The sequence below is a fragment of the Panulirus ornatus genome, chromosome 52 (genome assembly GCF_036320965.1).
Source record: "Panulirus ornatus isolate Po-2019 chromosome 52, ASM3632096v1, whole genome shotgun sequence".
In the NCBI taxonomy this organism is placed as follows: domain Eukaryota; kingdom Metazoa; phylum Arthropoda; class Malacostraca; order Decapoda; family Palinuridae; genus Panulirus; species Panulirus ornatus.
The window spans coordinates 18,155,506-18,171,893 of NC_092275.1; the positions used below are offsets into that span (position 1 = coordinate 18,155,506).

The 16,388-nt window shown below is 44.0% G+C and overlaps 1 protein-coding gene across 1 annotated transcript in view; it reads left to right on the top strand.

The window, feature by feature from the left end:
* The first annotated feature begins 2,617 nt into the window (after nt 1–2,617).
* Nucleotides 2,618–16,388, top strand: part of LOC139765125 (uncharacterized) — a 1,132,594-nt gene continuing 1,118,823 nt past the window's right edge. Inside the window, exon 1 of the mRNA XM_071692317.1 lies at nt 2,618–2,691. Within this exon, the coding sequence (XP_071548418.1) occupies nt 2,633–2,691 (59 nt within the window). The 5' untranslated portion in view covers nt 2,618–2,632. The remainder of the gene's footprint in view (nt 2,692–16,388) is intronic.

Sequence of the window (16,388 nt, forward strand, 5' to 3'; positions counted from 1 at the left end):
AGATGGAACATAACCATAATTGGTCGCCTTCTGTGTCATGATTCTATCCACCAGTTCTCCTTTCTTTTATCGTAGAAACTGCGTCCTGAAGCCTCTTCTACTTTTCGGATCATCATTTCTTCTTTGTTCACATTTTCCTCTTTGGAATATGATCTTCCAGTCCAAAAATCCTCAGTGCTTTACTGATCTTAATTTTGGTGCCACCCGATATTCTCTTAAACCCTTCGGTGCCAATTCGTCGACTGCTGTGTCTCTGGCTTTCTCTTTATTCTCTTTGTTTTGCTAACAATCCCTGATCCAGTATGACCCACTCTTTGTAAGCCTTTCATCAACCGGACCAAAGATTTACCTTATTGTTCCATCTCTAACAGTGTGTGTGTGTGTGTGTGTGTGTGTGTGTGTGTGCTAAGCAGCAGGTGGCGGTCCTCAGCCAAGCAGGAGTTTGTCTGTGTGATGCTTTGAGTGTGTGTGTGTGTGTGTGTGTGTGTGTGCGTGTGTGTGTGTGTGTGTGTGTGTGTGTGTGTGTGTGTGTGTGTGTTTGTGTGTGTGTGTCCTCAGCCGTACGGATGTTTGACTCAGCCACGAGTGTAACGCCGGCATTGAACGTCTTATTTTACCTATGAATTCCGCTGTGCATTAAGATGTAAATGTCAGAGTCTTATTCCCTCTGTAAATGTCCCTTGCTATAGTGCAATGAAGCAAATGACAAACATGATATCGACTCTCGTGAACACATACCGTAATAATACGCCTGTCTCTGGTATGAGCCTGAACTGTTGTTGCTCATCTGATTAAATATAAACCGGAGTAAAAACTCACCCGTGCAGACCTCAGGGTTGAGTGTTGTGACCCGAAACTTGATGCACAGAGGCTGTAGGATGGTTGGTCAGTTATCGCTTCTGGGATTAATAGCCGTAAGATAATTTCCAAGAATTTAACAAAAGTATAAAATTTTTCACAGTTAAATTTAACCCTAAGTTTGTACGTCAGATGAAACATTAACAATGGGTTTTGGGTGAAACCTTTAATTTTGTGTGCTTAATGAAACCTTAACTCCATATTTCAGACTGAATACTGTTCGAAGGAGATTTATGTTCTGTGTCCAGTAACCATGATTGATTGTAGGCACAGCTCGAGGGAAGCTGTAGCGAAAGGGAGTCCTTAGTTACCGGATGGTTTACGCGCACAAAAACATTTTCTCTTATACGATATAAATAATGTTATTTTCTTTGAACATATTCGCCATTTTCCGCGTTAGCGAGGTAGCATCAGGAACAGATGAGTAAGCCTCGAAGTCTCTTAGGGAAAAATCCTCAATTGGCCCTCTTTTCTGTTCTTTCTTTTGGAAAGTAAAACAGGAGGGAGGATTTCCAGCACCACCAGCTCCGTCCCACTCCTTTCGTTCGCCTACAACGAAACGCATGGAGTACGTGGGCAGTATTCCTTGTTCCCTTATCCCTGGGATGTTTTTTTTTATTTATAGTGCAATATTCACAGAGGCCAGGAGTCTCGATGAAATTCAAGGAATTTATATAAAAAAAAAGAATGACCTCATAAGACCACCTCTTGTAATGTATGAGTGGCTTTCTTGTGCTACATTATAGATACGTGGGTATGAGCAGGTTAGAGGGCCACAAGAGTTGGTTAATTTTTCTAAAGAACTAGTACAAAGTTGCTTTAGCATTAAACTTTTTGTAGATGATAGCAGAAAAGGCAATTGCGAACAGCTGCAAGCCACAAACGACGTGTAACAAATATACTTAAAGTCATGTTTGGAATGTAATTTACTTTACGTTGTATCTTTCTAACACATTTGAATTTTTCTCATAGTCGCTGTAAAATATATCCAGTCTAGGTATTTCTTATTTGAGTCAGAGGAGATATAATGCATCGGCAGCCCTTAGACTGTGTTACAGAATAATAGCATAATTCATTACTGTCCCCTCAGGCTGTCCACGGAGGAGAAGCAGTCGATTCATGCAAGTAGGAGGATCGAGGAGTGGGAGCGGCCTGCCGGGCAGTACCTCCACGACGTAGAGAGGCACCACCTCACACACAGGCAGTGAGAGCAAGAGCCTCTCAAGGGTTCAACAAGGTAAACCAACACAGCGGTTACAAGTAGGAGGTTCCTGGGTGGAGCGTGGTCTCGCTAGCCGTTCACCCGCCCTAGCGCCTGCATGCACTATCAACTGAGCCACCTGCCGCACCCTCTGCTTGCTCGACCCAGCGGCTGCATGCACGGTCTAGCCGCCTGCTGCACCCTTCTCCTCCCAGATGCAAGCGGCTGCATGCAGCATCGGGCCATCTGCTGCATCTACCTGCCTGTAGTACCGCCATGAGAGTCTGACCCAGCAGGAGAACTTGTACTTTGACTGGTGATACCCCTTCAGCGTCTCCTACAGTATAGTGTCTAGTGTCCTGGAATACTCAACTTCTCAAAGATCTTCTTTAGTGGTCATATGACCCCAGTGATATAAGTTACAGTGCTAGAAATGAACATTGACATGAACGATTCAGTGAAAGAATGTAATACCCATGGTGGCATTTGCCTCAGAAAATGGTAATTCCAGTGAGATCTTGTGTGTGTGAGTGAGGACGCGCCGTAAGGCACTCCACCCCAGCCGCCGCCGCCATGGCCAGCAAGTGGAGTTTCATGAACGTCGTCAAGCTCCTCCGGAAACCATCCAGAAGGTTAGTCCCTCAAGTTATTTCCCTTTTTTAGGTGTAACTTTATAATGCCAACTTATGCAGCGCTTTGTCCACCACTCTGGTGTCGCAATATGTTTACTGATCCCTCAAAGAGACGACGCTGGGAGACGTAAGCACTCTCTGGTGTCGTAATGTGTTCACTGGTCCCTCAAAGAGACGACTTTGGGAGACGTAAGCACTCTGGTGTCGTATTGCGTTCACTGGTCCCTCAATGGGACGACGATGGGAGACGTAAGCACTCTGGTGTCGTAATGTGTTCACTGGTCCCTCAAAGAGACGACGTTGGGAGACTTTAACACTCTGGTGTCGTATTGCGTTCACTGGTCCCTAAACACTCTGGTGTCGTATTGTGTTCACTGGTCCCTCAATGGGACGACGCTGGGAGACGTAAGCACTCTGGTGTCGTATTGCGTTCACTGGTCCCTCAAAGAGACGACGGTGGGAGATGTAAGCACTCTGGTGTCGTATTGCGTTCACTGGTCCCTCAATGGGACGACGCTGGGAGACGTAAACACTCTGGTGTCGTATTGTGTTCACTGGTCCCTCAAAGAGACGACGCTGGGAGACGTAAACACTCTGGTGTCGTATTGTGTTCACTGGTCCCTCAATGGGACGACCTTAGGAGATGTTAACATAAGCAACCTCCTGCGTCTTGTGCCTCTCGAGGCATAGAGGGATAGACCTCATCTTGTCGAAGTGGATGGGTGTGTTCCACCACGAGTAGCTGGCATTGGTGAATACCGGGTATCCCAGAGGTAATATGATCCCTCACAACCAGCTAGTACTGATAATTACCGGGTGTCCAACAACCATTATACTCCCGCAACAACCATCTAACGCTGGTGGTCCCACCGCTCGTCTGGGGCCCGAACGGTCGACCATCCGGCACTGGTGATTGCCGGGTATTAGACAGCTAGAGTAGTTCCCACAACCACCAAACACTAGTCATTACCGGGTGTCATACAGCGTGGAAAATTGCCTTGGATATCTACTCTGGGAGACGGTCCCATGCCGTCCACTGGTGCAGCCTACACACTAACCGTGGGTGATGGTTGTTGGTTAGGTTAGCTTGTGTGCGAAGGATGGATGATGTGTTATTAGATGGATGTACTTAGGATATATATCAACTATTGTGCTAATATATATCTATTTTTCTATCTATCTATCTATCTATTTATCTATCTATCTATCTATCTATCTATCTATCTATCTATATATATATATATATATATATATATATATATATATATATATATATATATATATATATATATATATATATCTTTTTTCTTTTTTTCATACATATTCGCCTTTTCCCGTATCAGCGAGGTAGCGTTGAGGACAAAGGACTGAGCCTTAGACGGCAGATCCTCACTTGGCCTCCTTCTCTGTTCCTTCTTTTGGAAAAGTAAAAACTGAAGGGGAGGATTTCCAGCCCCCTGCTCCCTCCCCTTTTAGTCGCCTTCTACGACACGCAGGGAATACGTGGGAAGTATTTTTTCTCCCCTATCCCCAGGAGATATGTATGAAATATATATAAAATCTCATTTTTGATCGCCGCTACCCACATCAGCGAGGTAGCGCTAGGAACAGACGAAGAACTCACGTCATTCACTCACATCCACTCTCCAGGTGTCACGTAAAATTCACCGAAACCAAAGCCTTTATCTACAATCAGTCCCCACAAACCTTCCCGTGGTTTCCCCCGACCGCTTTTCATGCCTTGGTTCAGCCCACTGGCACCACGTCGTCCCCTGTATATCATATCGATCCAGTTTTCTCTATCCCTTGCGCGCCTCGCATCATCCCGCACGTTCAAGCCCCAGACCTTCAAAGCATAATGCACTACATCCTTCAATTCACTTCCTACCACAACCCTCATTGCATCCAAGATCTTTGCCCCATTACCCACTCTACGGCTCATGTCAGCTCTCATGGTTCCATTCGCTGCCATGTCCACTTCCAGGATTCTAAAACACTCCACTTCCTCCAAACTCTCTCCATTCAAACGCACACTCCATGTAGCCTGCCTCTTTTTTTTTTATTTTACCTTGCTTCAGTCGTATTCACTCTCAGCTTCCTCCTTTCACACCCTCTTTCAATTTCTTTGGCGTTCCCGGTCACTTTGAGGTTTTATTCTAGCTGACGCCAGACGATTTAATTCAGATTTTTGGAAGGTTCCGTGTGCAGAGTCTGCTTTGAGTCTGCCACTAGTGCTGCGTCATCAGCAACAAGAAAATTACCTTTCAAAGACCTCCATCCCAACACCCACCACTCCTAACCTCCCAGCAGTACCTGCTCCCGTCTCCAAGGCCCATGCATTCACCTCCCTCACCACCCCATCCATAAAGTGATTAAACATCCCTGGTGACGCCACACACCCCTGTAGAAGACTAGCCTTCACATGGAACCATTTACCCTCCTCTCTGAACTTATTTCTTAAATTAACTGAGACGCCACGGGTAACTGAAACCCTAGTACCCATTTCATCGACCAACCCTTGGGGTTGGATGAACGGCCTAGTTGACGGTGGATCGACTGCCACAATCAGGATTCGAGCCCGTGCCCTCGAATCCTTACTTTCTTGAGAGAAACTCCTCTCTGCTTTTAACAGTTCTTCCCTATATCATATCTTCGTAGCATCATCCAGAGAGCATCTCTATCAACCTTATCATATGCCACATACAAATACTTCTTTTTCTCCAAGTATTCCCCACACACAAAGCAAACACCTGGCCCATACATCCCCTTACCACTCCTGAAACCACAATATTCCTTTCCATTCTGATGTTCCGTCGCACCACACACACCACCACACTCTTAATTACCACTCTCCCACACAACCTATCAAGTACACTCAACAAGCTTACACCTCTGTAATTCGAACACCCTCCCACCTCACCTTTGTCCCCCTTACCTGAAGTATGGCAGAGGAAAAAAATCAGCCTCTCCAGACCTTTCAATTAGAAGTTAATACATATCAAAGAAACCACGAATATTCTAATCATATCTAGAGTTCATGCAACTAATGTTATTCTCGTTCCATGATTCAGTAACTTAGATGATTCCATTAACTCTTCATTGCCAAGGTTGTCTTACAAGGTTTAGCTTCCCCAGTGTGTAAACTAAGTGATCTCTTATCAAGACATGAAGAGTATAGGAACTTTAAGAAGGTCGTCACGAAGTTATACAATGTCGCTGTTGGTCCTGGTGTCTTTAAACCTACTAGTCACTTCTTGATGCTCTTCGATTCACTTAAAAAGGTCGTGCTTAGCTGAGGTCACCTTTGTGTTCTCATCTCGCGCGCGAAGAAATCGTGCTAATGACTCATGAATGTAATTGAATCGTCAAGATCAATTTGATTAATCGCTATATAATCCGCGCTGTTTCATAACGGTTATATTTGTATAGAGTTATATAGACAATTAATCAGTTCGTGATATTCCAAATTACGTGACGGAACAAATTAAGAAGATACATGTGTGAAGAAAAGGAATTCAGTGTTCATGTGGATATCAAAAGGTTAACTTTACCCTGGTTCTTTACGAGAGGGAATTCCACATTAAAGATAACTATACAAAGGGAATACAGCATTGAAATGATACAGTGATGCGATAATATAATCATACATTTAACGTTATACTTGCACAAGTAGTAGATTTCATATTCTCTTCTTACTGTGGGAGTCGCATTTATTTAAACACTATTCGTTAGATCTTGACAGACATATAGGATTGTCCTCACGACCAAATATTATTGATGATTTATTACCGAACACTTCAGAGCTACTTGGGTCACTCATGACCTCCAAATGTTGGCGATTTCTATATATTCCACAGCTGGTATAGTTCGCACAACCAGCTGCCACTGGTGATTGCTGAACGACCTAAAAGAAAAAGTGTTGTCCCACAAGACCAGCTGGCTCTGTTGATTACAGGATGCCCCCACAGAAAATGTAATCCCCACACGACCGTCTCACAATGCTGGTTGGTTATGTCTTCACTTTCTAAAGCCTTTGTGGTCTCCTACGACCTACAAACACGAGTGACCGAAGATCACTCAGCTAATGAAGTCTCCAAGACCAGCAGACTCTATTGGATTACTCGAGCGCACCACAACCACAGACCCTCGTCCTAGTTCACAGGTCATGGACGCCTCTTCATTATGATATATTTCCCTTTGTACTCACAAATTACTTCATTTTTTTCCCCTCCCACCACTCAGCTGCAGTGGATGAAGATGGCAGGCAGCTGATGTGATGAGCGGTTAGTTACTTGAGTCTTTTGTTAAGAGATGTTATTATCCTCGTCTCATTGTGACCCGTTGTTTATTAGGTTCATGTGGGGAGTGACGGGAGATGGTAACAATGCCAGTCACTGGCAGGTATCAGCTGTCGTATTGATCATCATCATCATCGCCAGGGTAGTTATAGGCCAGATATCCCGTACTTAGAATTCAGTCTGGCTTCTCAAGGTTCGGTCGCCCCACCACCGCCCCTCACTCACTTTCTTGTAGAAAATGGGTTAACTTTTTCTCAAAGTGGAATGAAATTTTCGAGGTCGTCTTTATGGTTTAGTTGTCAGGAAAGCCATTTAAGTTAGATCCTTTCAGGTGATGTATTGGTTGGGTTGATGTTATCATCAGCCTCACGGCCTTTTCTTCTGCTAATCATTGATCACTTGATCATCAAAACTCTATTATTGCTCTCACTCATATCCGAGTCACAAAAGCATTTTGATCATACGGGCCATGTCCACTGAACTTGTAACACGCTAGCAGCCACGCCTCCACTTCAACCCTCTGCTCTCCGTGACACACCAGCAACCAAGCCTCTATCTTAGCCCTCTCAACCTAGTATTTTTCTCTTACACACCAGCAGATACGCCCTCTTCCCGACCCATTACTCTCTGTGACCTCTCAGGAACCGTACCTCCTTCCCTTCACCCAGTACTTCCTCTGATACACTAGCAACCAAACTTGCATCTCAGCCCCCCAATACTCTCTCTGTTACACCAGGAGCCACGCTGCCTCTTTCTTAGCCCACCATTCTCTGTGATATATAAGCAGCAAGACTTCTTCTCAACCCAATACTCTGTGTGACACACCAGCAGCTGCGCCCACATCTGAGCCCAGTACTCTCTGTGGCACACTAGCAGCCACGCCTCCATCTCAACCTAGTGCTTAAAAAGACCTAAGACAGCTCGTCACACTGTGTGTACGCTGTCATTCAGGTGGTATATCAGTTTGCATAGTGTTTAGTGACCTGATGTACAGCTTCTATGATAATGAAGTCGTACGTCAATGGATCAAGCCAAGACAACAGAGATGTGAAATCAAAACAGAATGTTTATGATAGTAATAAGATTTTGAGATGAGGCCCCATGAGTGTAGAACTTCTACCATGTGATACAGAAAGTACTTACACACACACACACACACACACACACACACACACACACACACACACACACAGTGGTTACTGGGAGAGACAACGTCATTACTGACCACTCGGTCATAATACTCGCTCCTCAGCAGAGAAGCGAGCATGTCCAGCGGTAGTGGTTCCTCCAGCCGTTGGGGTACTGATGTTAGGCGTGGGTCAGCAGGTTGCCTGGTGGTGGCTCTCAACCCCCAGCTACTAACTGGATGTAACGGGTGCGTCTCCCTGGCGGCTGAATCACACAACCTCCCTCCTCCCTCTCGTCACTAACTCTCCGTTGCTCCTGCTGTTGTCGTCAGACTGTCAATACAGACCGCTCTGGTGATGACGAGGCGTCAAGTCTCTTCCTAATAAACACCCTTATAATAACTCCCCCGAGCTCATCCCACTATCTCCCTCGTCTCCTCTCCTTCGGGAAATTACGTCTCGGGTAAAACCTTTAGTCCGGAAAGTATCTATAGCGTTCTCTTGGTCCCGTTACGTATAAATCCAAATCACTTCTATTCTGACGTCAAGCGTTGCAGTCTGGGACAGAATTCCCTTCATCGGGACCAATGATTGAAACGCCAGCGAATGAAATGAATGCAGTAAAAAGGAGAAGAGGAGATGATTATAAGCGTATCTGAAAGAATCCCTTTTAAGAAGAGTGTGGTGGCTTCGTTCGGATGGACATGAGAAGGTAACGTATTCCAAAAGTTAGCAGCGTAGGGAGAGAAGATGCCACAAACTCCCACTCTCAAGTTGCAGACTGCCACATAGTGATCATGTTACCCACTGACTTGCCATGTATTGCTTGGACTACCTTACTGAGCTGGTATACACACAGCCACCTCTTTGGATGTAGAAAACGAAGCAATATCAGTAGAAGAAGGAAAGAGAACCGATTAGTGCGGCATGTAGGGAACATGGCTCAAATACCAAGGTTAAACTCGGAAAATGAAGACTCGGATTGCTTTACATTCGACTCTGTCAAGTAAGTTTGCGAAGCTAGAGCCACCACAGATGTGAGAACAGGACATATTAAGACATACTAAGATATATTGTAATAAAAGTAATCACCTACAAAGAAAGAAAATCTTCAGCATATGATCATTACTTCCAGCGTTTTTAAGGGCAGACGAAGCAACATCTGTGCATGTATTGTGAGGTTTTCGAGGCAGGTTAAATGGAGTGTTGAGTGGTCGTAAGGGGTTTCAGAAGGAAGACAGAATATGAAAATGGGTTTTAGAGACGTTAAACGATGCTAGGTTACGTCTTTCCTTCTGGCAGATCTTCTCTGAGTCCACAACATTTATGACAAGACAAGACGAACATAGATTAGAAAAAAAGATATAGTTCAGGCTTGATAGAAGTGGTGGACTGGGTCTTCATGTTGTATGGGAGCCAACACTCGTAGTCCAGATTACTTCCGTAAGCGTTTTTCCTTTGTTTTTTTCTACTGCTTCTGGGACGTGTAGCAGTTAATCAGAGAGAAAAAAGCTATCAGGTGAAGACTCGTAAATAATCTATGTGAAAGTCATAAGAAGCTGCCATAAATCTGGTGAAAAGACAAAAGAGAGCCCAGAAGCTACACAGATATATTCTCTGTGTGTTTACCATTTTAAATCTCAGTGGTGTTTCAGTGGTACTGTATGTTCTCAGGGGTGCCTCAGTGGTACTCTAAGCCTTGGAGATTTTTCAGTGGGACTCTAAGCCTTGGAGATTTTTCAGTGGTACTCTAAGCCTTGGAGATTTTTCAGTGGTACTCTAAGCCTCGGAGACTTTTCAGTGGGACTCTAAGCCTCGGAGATTTTTCAGTGGGACTCTAAGCCTTAATGACACGGAGCCATCCACCATGTTGTCTGACCCAGGCTGACTGACTGTCATCTTTATACCGAGTCTGAGGCATTGGTCCTTGGGAGAGAGACACACACACACACACATCCCTGACCCCAGTTGACAATACATACGTCCTGTTGTTGAGGTGTCCCATCGCCTACCTGGGACGTAACGGCTTGACTCACGGTTCATTAGCAACACCATGTCACCCAAACCTCAACATGGGAACTGATCTCAGACGTTCTCATGACCTCGGGTCGCGCCAGGAGAGAAAATGACTGGAGGGGCAATGGGGACATGAGTGGTAGATGGGTGGGTAGGAATACGTACATGGTGAACAGTGTTTAGCAGTTGTAGTAGTGGTGGTAACAGTAGTAATAGCAGCAGTTGTGGTAGTAGTGGTATTTGTTAGTAGTTGTAGTAATGGTGGTAGCAGCAGCAGCAGTAGTAGCAGTAGTAATGATAGTTGCAGTAGTCGTTAGCATTATCACTGATAGTAGTAGTAGTAGTAGTAGTAGTAGTAGTAGTAAATGTAGTTAGTCGTGGTAGTAGTAGTAGTAGTAATAGTAGTAGTAGTAGTAGCAGTAATAGCAGTTAATAGTGGTAGTAGTAGTAGTAGTAGTAGTAGTAGCGGTAGCAGTAATAGTAGTTAACAGTAGTAGTAGTGATAGTAGTAGTAGTAGTTAGTAGTAGTAGTAACAGTAGCAGCAGTAGCAGCAGCGTAGTAGTAGTAATAGTAGTAGTAGTAGTAGCAGCAGTAGCAGTCAGTTATAGTGGTTGGTCGTAGTAGTTAGTAGTAGCAGTAAGTAGTAGTAGTAATAGTGGTAGTAGTAGTAGTAGTAGTTGTATTAATAGTTTATTGCTAGCATGACGTCAGTAAGTGCTGTGTAGTTGTGAGCTGCGTGTGTAGTGGCAGTGGTAGGAGGAAGTGGTAATAGATAGTGTCTAGTGATAATGATAATAATAGCAAGTGTATGAAATAGATGGTGGTGGTAGTGGTTGGTGTAGAGGGTGGTTTATGGCAGTGGTGAAAATAACTTGATGGTCACATTGTAACGTTATCTGTGGTGGATGTTCATATAACGAGCGGGATAACAAGGGGTGTACAATACGTGATAGGGTTGTGCACAGTAGGGACGTCAATGAGTATGTGTTGGGTGGAGTATAATGTGTAAAGGTTGTAGTAGATGGTATACTGGTGTAAGAGGAATGGTAGGTGTTGTACAGTCGTCGTCTTGAGTAGGGCATAGCGCGTAGTGGTTGTGGAGGTGTGTGGTTGTCGTGGTGATGGTGAGGGTGGAGCAGATAGCCAGGGCGTAGATGGGTGGAGGCCCCCGGTAGCCGCCGCCGCCAGCCATCGCCCACCACCGATCCAACACACCCCATGTCCTCAGCTTCTCCCAGAGAGTCTGATAAAATCATTCATGGTACACATGGTATAACCTGGCTAGGTTCCATTCAGGTACCGAGTCACTTGACTGAGGTGGAGTAATGCGATCTCAGGAGGATCTGGCTAGAGTATCAAGGAGAGGTTAAGAGATATGGGGAGGTCAACAGATGAGGTGAGGGGCAGGAGGCGAAGAGAGGTCAGTAGGTGAAGAGAGGTCAGCAGATGAGGATAGGTGAGGATAGGTCAGGAGGTGAGGAGAGGTCAGAAAATGAGAAGTCAGCCAGAAGGTGAGGAGAAAACACCAGACAAGGTCAGTAGGTGAGGAGAGATGAAGAGGTGAGAAAAGGGCAGAGGGTGAGAAGAGGTCAGGAAGTGAGGAAATATTTGGTGGAAGGACTGATGCTGCCTGTTGCTGTGTGTTGCTAAGACATGGGTCTAGAACAACTTGGTGGTTTGTGACGACCAGCATCCCCTTCCTCATTACGGTTCTCCTAAACCTGATGAGGTAAATAAACATCAAGGAACGTTTGACCCGGTCAGGGAGCAGCGATACTGAAGACATTCCTTAAACCTTTGTTGAACCTGTGCACATCTCTCCATATATGAGCAGGTTCTGAGGCTTCTGTCTCGAATCATTTTCACGTATTACAACCCCCAGTATCTTTGTCTACGTATATATAATAACGACGCAAAGTTGTAACATATATTTCGTAGTGATGGGATAGTCAGAGTCAGTTCAGTGAAAACCGCTTGAATGAAAGTCAGCAACGATGATATTCCGACCAAGCCAACAGCGGTTACCTCGTCCAGGTGCTGGACCTGAGAGACGAGCTGCAAAAACTGGGCTGGAGTGTGGAGGGTCCTGGTGTGGACCGGTAACATGAACCTCAGAGGACGCCCTGGGAGCCTCGGTGTGAGTTATGACCTTCGCCTGCGTCACAACCAGGTCCTCCGTAGTCCCACAGTCTTCACTCTCCTGACCCCCAACCCTCTTGTACTACTTACACAGGACACGTCCGCCCCAAATGCACGGCACCAGCGAGGGGAGGAGAGAGTAAACCTCTTCAGTGGTGTTCATACCAGACGACATAAGGGGATGTGTCGGAGAATGAAAATGAAACTTAGAACGAAATTCCTAACAGAAAAATGACTTCGAGCCAGAGATGATGATTCACACGAAGCAACCAAACCAGTGAGATAAGATTCATTTCGTCAATGATGAATCAGGGATGAGATGCAGCGCTCTCAACCAATAACCAGTCAATCACAAAACAATTGATTAAAGTATCATACTAGAGTGTGCTACGGTGGGTCATAACGGCTTGCGCGATCTGTTACCATCGACCCAAGCAATGTACTTCGAAGTCAATAACTCTGCTTTATCAGTGCTGGGCCTCAGATGGACCACGTCTTTACATTGTCTTGATTGATGGATTGATTTGTGACGGTATTTCTGGTAAATCCATCCTGCACCCCATGCCCATCCTGTGAGCAGTAGCGCAAGAGGATCACAGGGGTCACAAAGGGTCTTATTACTTGCTATAACCTTCAAACTAATTTTCTGAGAAGAAATCATCAAATATAGTTAATTACTATAACTACCCATGTGGTGCTGTTGAACGCTAATGTCCTTATCATCTCTTGGTAGATGTCCCATCCATGGCTAGCCAGATCACCTACACAGGTGTATAAAAGCGACACTACTCCCCTTCACAGATATGCCCAGCCACCCACACTCTCCCTCCGCGGGAAGGGACAGGTTTTCCTCATTCCCTTGTTCGAGCCAAGTTGGGTCACTAACACCTCCTCACTGAAGACCAGATCAGCCGTGCTACCCTTACTCGTCTGGCATATATATATATATATATATATATATATATATATATATATATATATATATATATATATATATATATATATATATATATATATATATATATATATATATCATATATATATATATATATATATATATATATATAAGTGACTGAGTTTGGTAAAGTGTGTGAAAGAAGAAAGCTGAGAGTAAATGTGAATAAGAGCAAGGTTATTAGGTACAGTAGGGTTGAGGGACAAGTCAATTGGGAGGTAAGTTTGAACGGAGAAAAACTGGAGGAAGTGAAATGTTTTAGATATCTGGGAGTGGATCTGGCAGCGGATGGAACCATGGAAGCCGAAGTGAGTCACAGGGTGGGGAAGGGGGCGAAAGTTCTGGGAGCGTTGAAAAATGTGTGGAAGGCGAAAACATTATCTCGGAAAGCAAAAATGAGTATGTTTGAAGGAATAGTGGTTCCAGCAATGTTATATGATTGCGAGGCGTGGGCTATAGATAGAGTTGTGCGGAGGAGGGTGGATGTGTTGGAGATGAGATGTTTGAGGACAATATGTGTTGTGAGGTGGTTTGATCGAGTAAGTAATGAAAGGGTAAAGGAGATTGTTTATAAAAAGAGTGTGGTTGAGAGAGAACAGGGTGTTTTGAAATATTTCGTAATTATTTCCCTTTCTCTTCTTTTTCCTTTGCATTAACCTCTCTATATTTCAATTTGGCCCAGCCATGATGTGGACTTTCGTACGAGTGAACAAATTTACAATATTGGCGCTGGGAAGGATAAAACCCAACCACATAACCACAGAAAGTGACATGATAGCACACAAGAAGAAGAGCTGCGGTATCCCGGGTGACACAGTAACATCATGGGGTATGATAAGAGTACATATCAACAAGTGATTTCTGCACGAAGAAGAGTGTCCTTGACCCGTCTATACAAATCCTGGCACCTTCAGGAGAACCAGAAATTACACCAGGTCGAGATGATGATCATGACTGTCCTAATCTACTCACTTATCCCAACGTTTCTCGCCTTCCAATCACGCATGCTGATGTTACAGAAGATACAAAATAAGACTTCACGATTCGTCACAAGTGGCAGATATACTCTTACATGGAAAGCATCATACAACAGCATGAACGAATAGAAGATTAAAATAGTCGGTCCATAACGAGGAGAAGTAGAGCCCTGAAGGTATGGAAGAGACTTGAAAACGACGAGGATACAAACTCAAGACAAATACAAAGACTCGACTCTACAAACTTGGAACTCCCTTGGCCTCCTCGAAGCCTGAAAGCGCTTATAGAGGCTCCATTCATCCGCCGGTGTACACTATGAAGTGTTTAGCTTAGCTTAGCGAATCTCCTTGCAAAAAACCAAGAGGTACATCATGAATGCACACGAAACCGTAATATGGCGGAGCTGCACAAATAAGGCACCAAAAGCACTTCCAGAAATTCAGCCACGTATTGAAAACCAACACATTCACCAGTACATAATTCAGTCTTCTCTTTCATACCAAAGTTTCCCTTCCATTGCTCCAATTATTCTTCCTCTCCTCTATCCTCGTTCATGAATTAATTGACGTAGAATTGCGTAATTATTCTTTTTTTAAGTTATAGTGAACAATAATTGTAGCCTTTTGACAGTTTTGTTGTGTCTGTATCCTCGTATGTTTATAGTATATGAAGTATCATTCTCTCAGAAAATGAACTCAAAGAAAATGGTGAAGGAAGGGACGCTGTGTAGGAGTAACTTAGATATAGGAATATCCGATTTTTTTTACCGTTTTTTTACGACATTGCAGACTGCTATTCCATCATTCTACTTCTAATGAAACAGCCCAAACACCATGTCTAGCTATCTTTTATACAAATACTGAGCTACTCTCAAAAAAAAGGATAAAATGTTTTTAGCTTGCGTCGTTGTGTCAACATGGCTTAAGACTTACATCGAGCCCATTGCCTCCTGCACACAAAATGATTGTCCGTAGATTACTTGAATATATTCCAGTCTTAGTCTACGTAATCTAAATCAAACTAGATTAGGTTCCAGAAGTAAAATCAAGGATTTCTTCTCTTCTATCACAGTGTCATCCCAAAGCGCAGCGGGATCCAGCGATTTGTATAGACGTTATCAATTATATATATATATATATATATATATATATATATATATATATATATATATATATATATATATATATATATATATATATATATCATACTTTGTCGCTGTCTCGCGCGTTAGCGAGGTAGCGCAAGGAAACAGACGAAAGAATGGCCCAACCCACCCACATACACATTTATATACATACCCGTTCGCACACTCACATATACATACCTATACATTTCAACGTATACATACATATACATACACAGACATATACATATACACACATGTACATAATTCATACTTGCTGCCTTTTTTCATTCCCGTCGTCATCCCGCCACTCATGAATTGACACCCCCCCCCCCCCCCCGCACGCGCACGAGGTAGCGCTAGGAAAAGACAACAAAGGCCACATTCATTCACACTCAGTCTCTAGCTGTCGTGTATAATGCACCGAAACACAGCTCCCTTTCCACATCCAGGCCCCACAAAACTTTCCACGGTTTACCCCAGACGCTTCACATGCCCTGGTTCAATCCACTGACACCACGTCGACCCCGGTGTACCACATCGTTCCAATTCACTCTATTCCTTGCACGCCTTTCACCCTCCTGCATGTTCAGGCCCCGATCGCTCAAAATCTTTTTCACTCTACCCTTACACCTCCAATTTGGTCTCTCACTTCTCTTCGTTCCCTCCACCTCTGACATGTATATCCTCTTTGTCAATCTTTCCTCACTCATTCTCTCCATGTGACCAAACCTTTTCAAAACACCCTCTTCTGCTCTCTCAACCACACTCTTTTTATCACCAGACATCTCTCTTACCCTTTCATTACTTACTCGATCAAATCCTCCTACTGGCTTATGATAGAACTATGCTCACAGGTGTATAATGTAGTAGAGTGCGTGAACGAATTATGATAATAATACATAGAATTCCAATAAGCAGGGCGATAAACGACTCTGATTCATTATTCCATAAGGATCTATAGGCATATATTTCATACTTGTTCGCCGTTTCCCACTGTGGCGAGGTAACGCAAGGAAACGGAAGAGGAAAGACAAATTCACTCATGTATATTTACTCA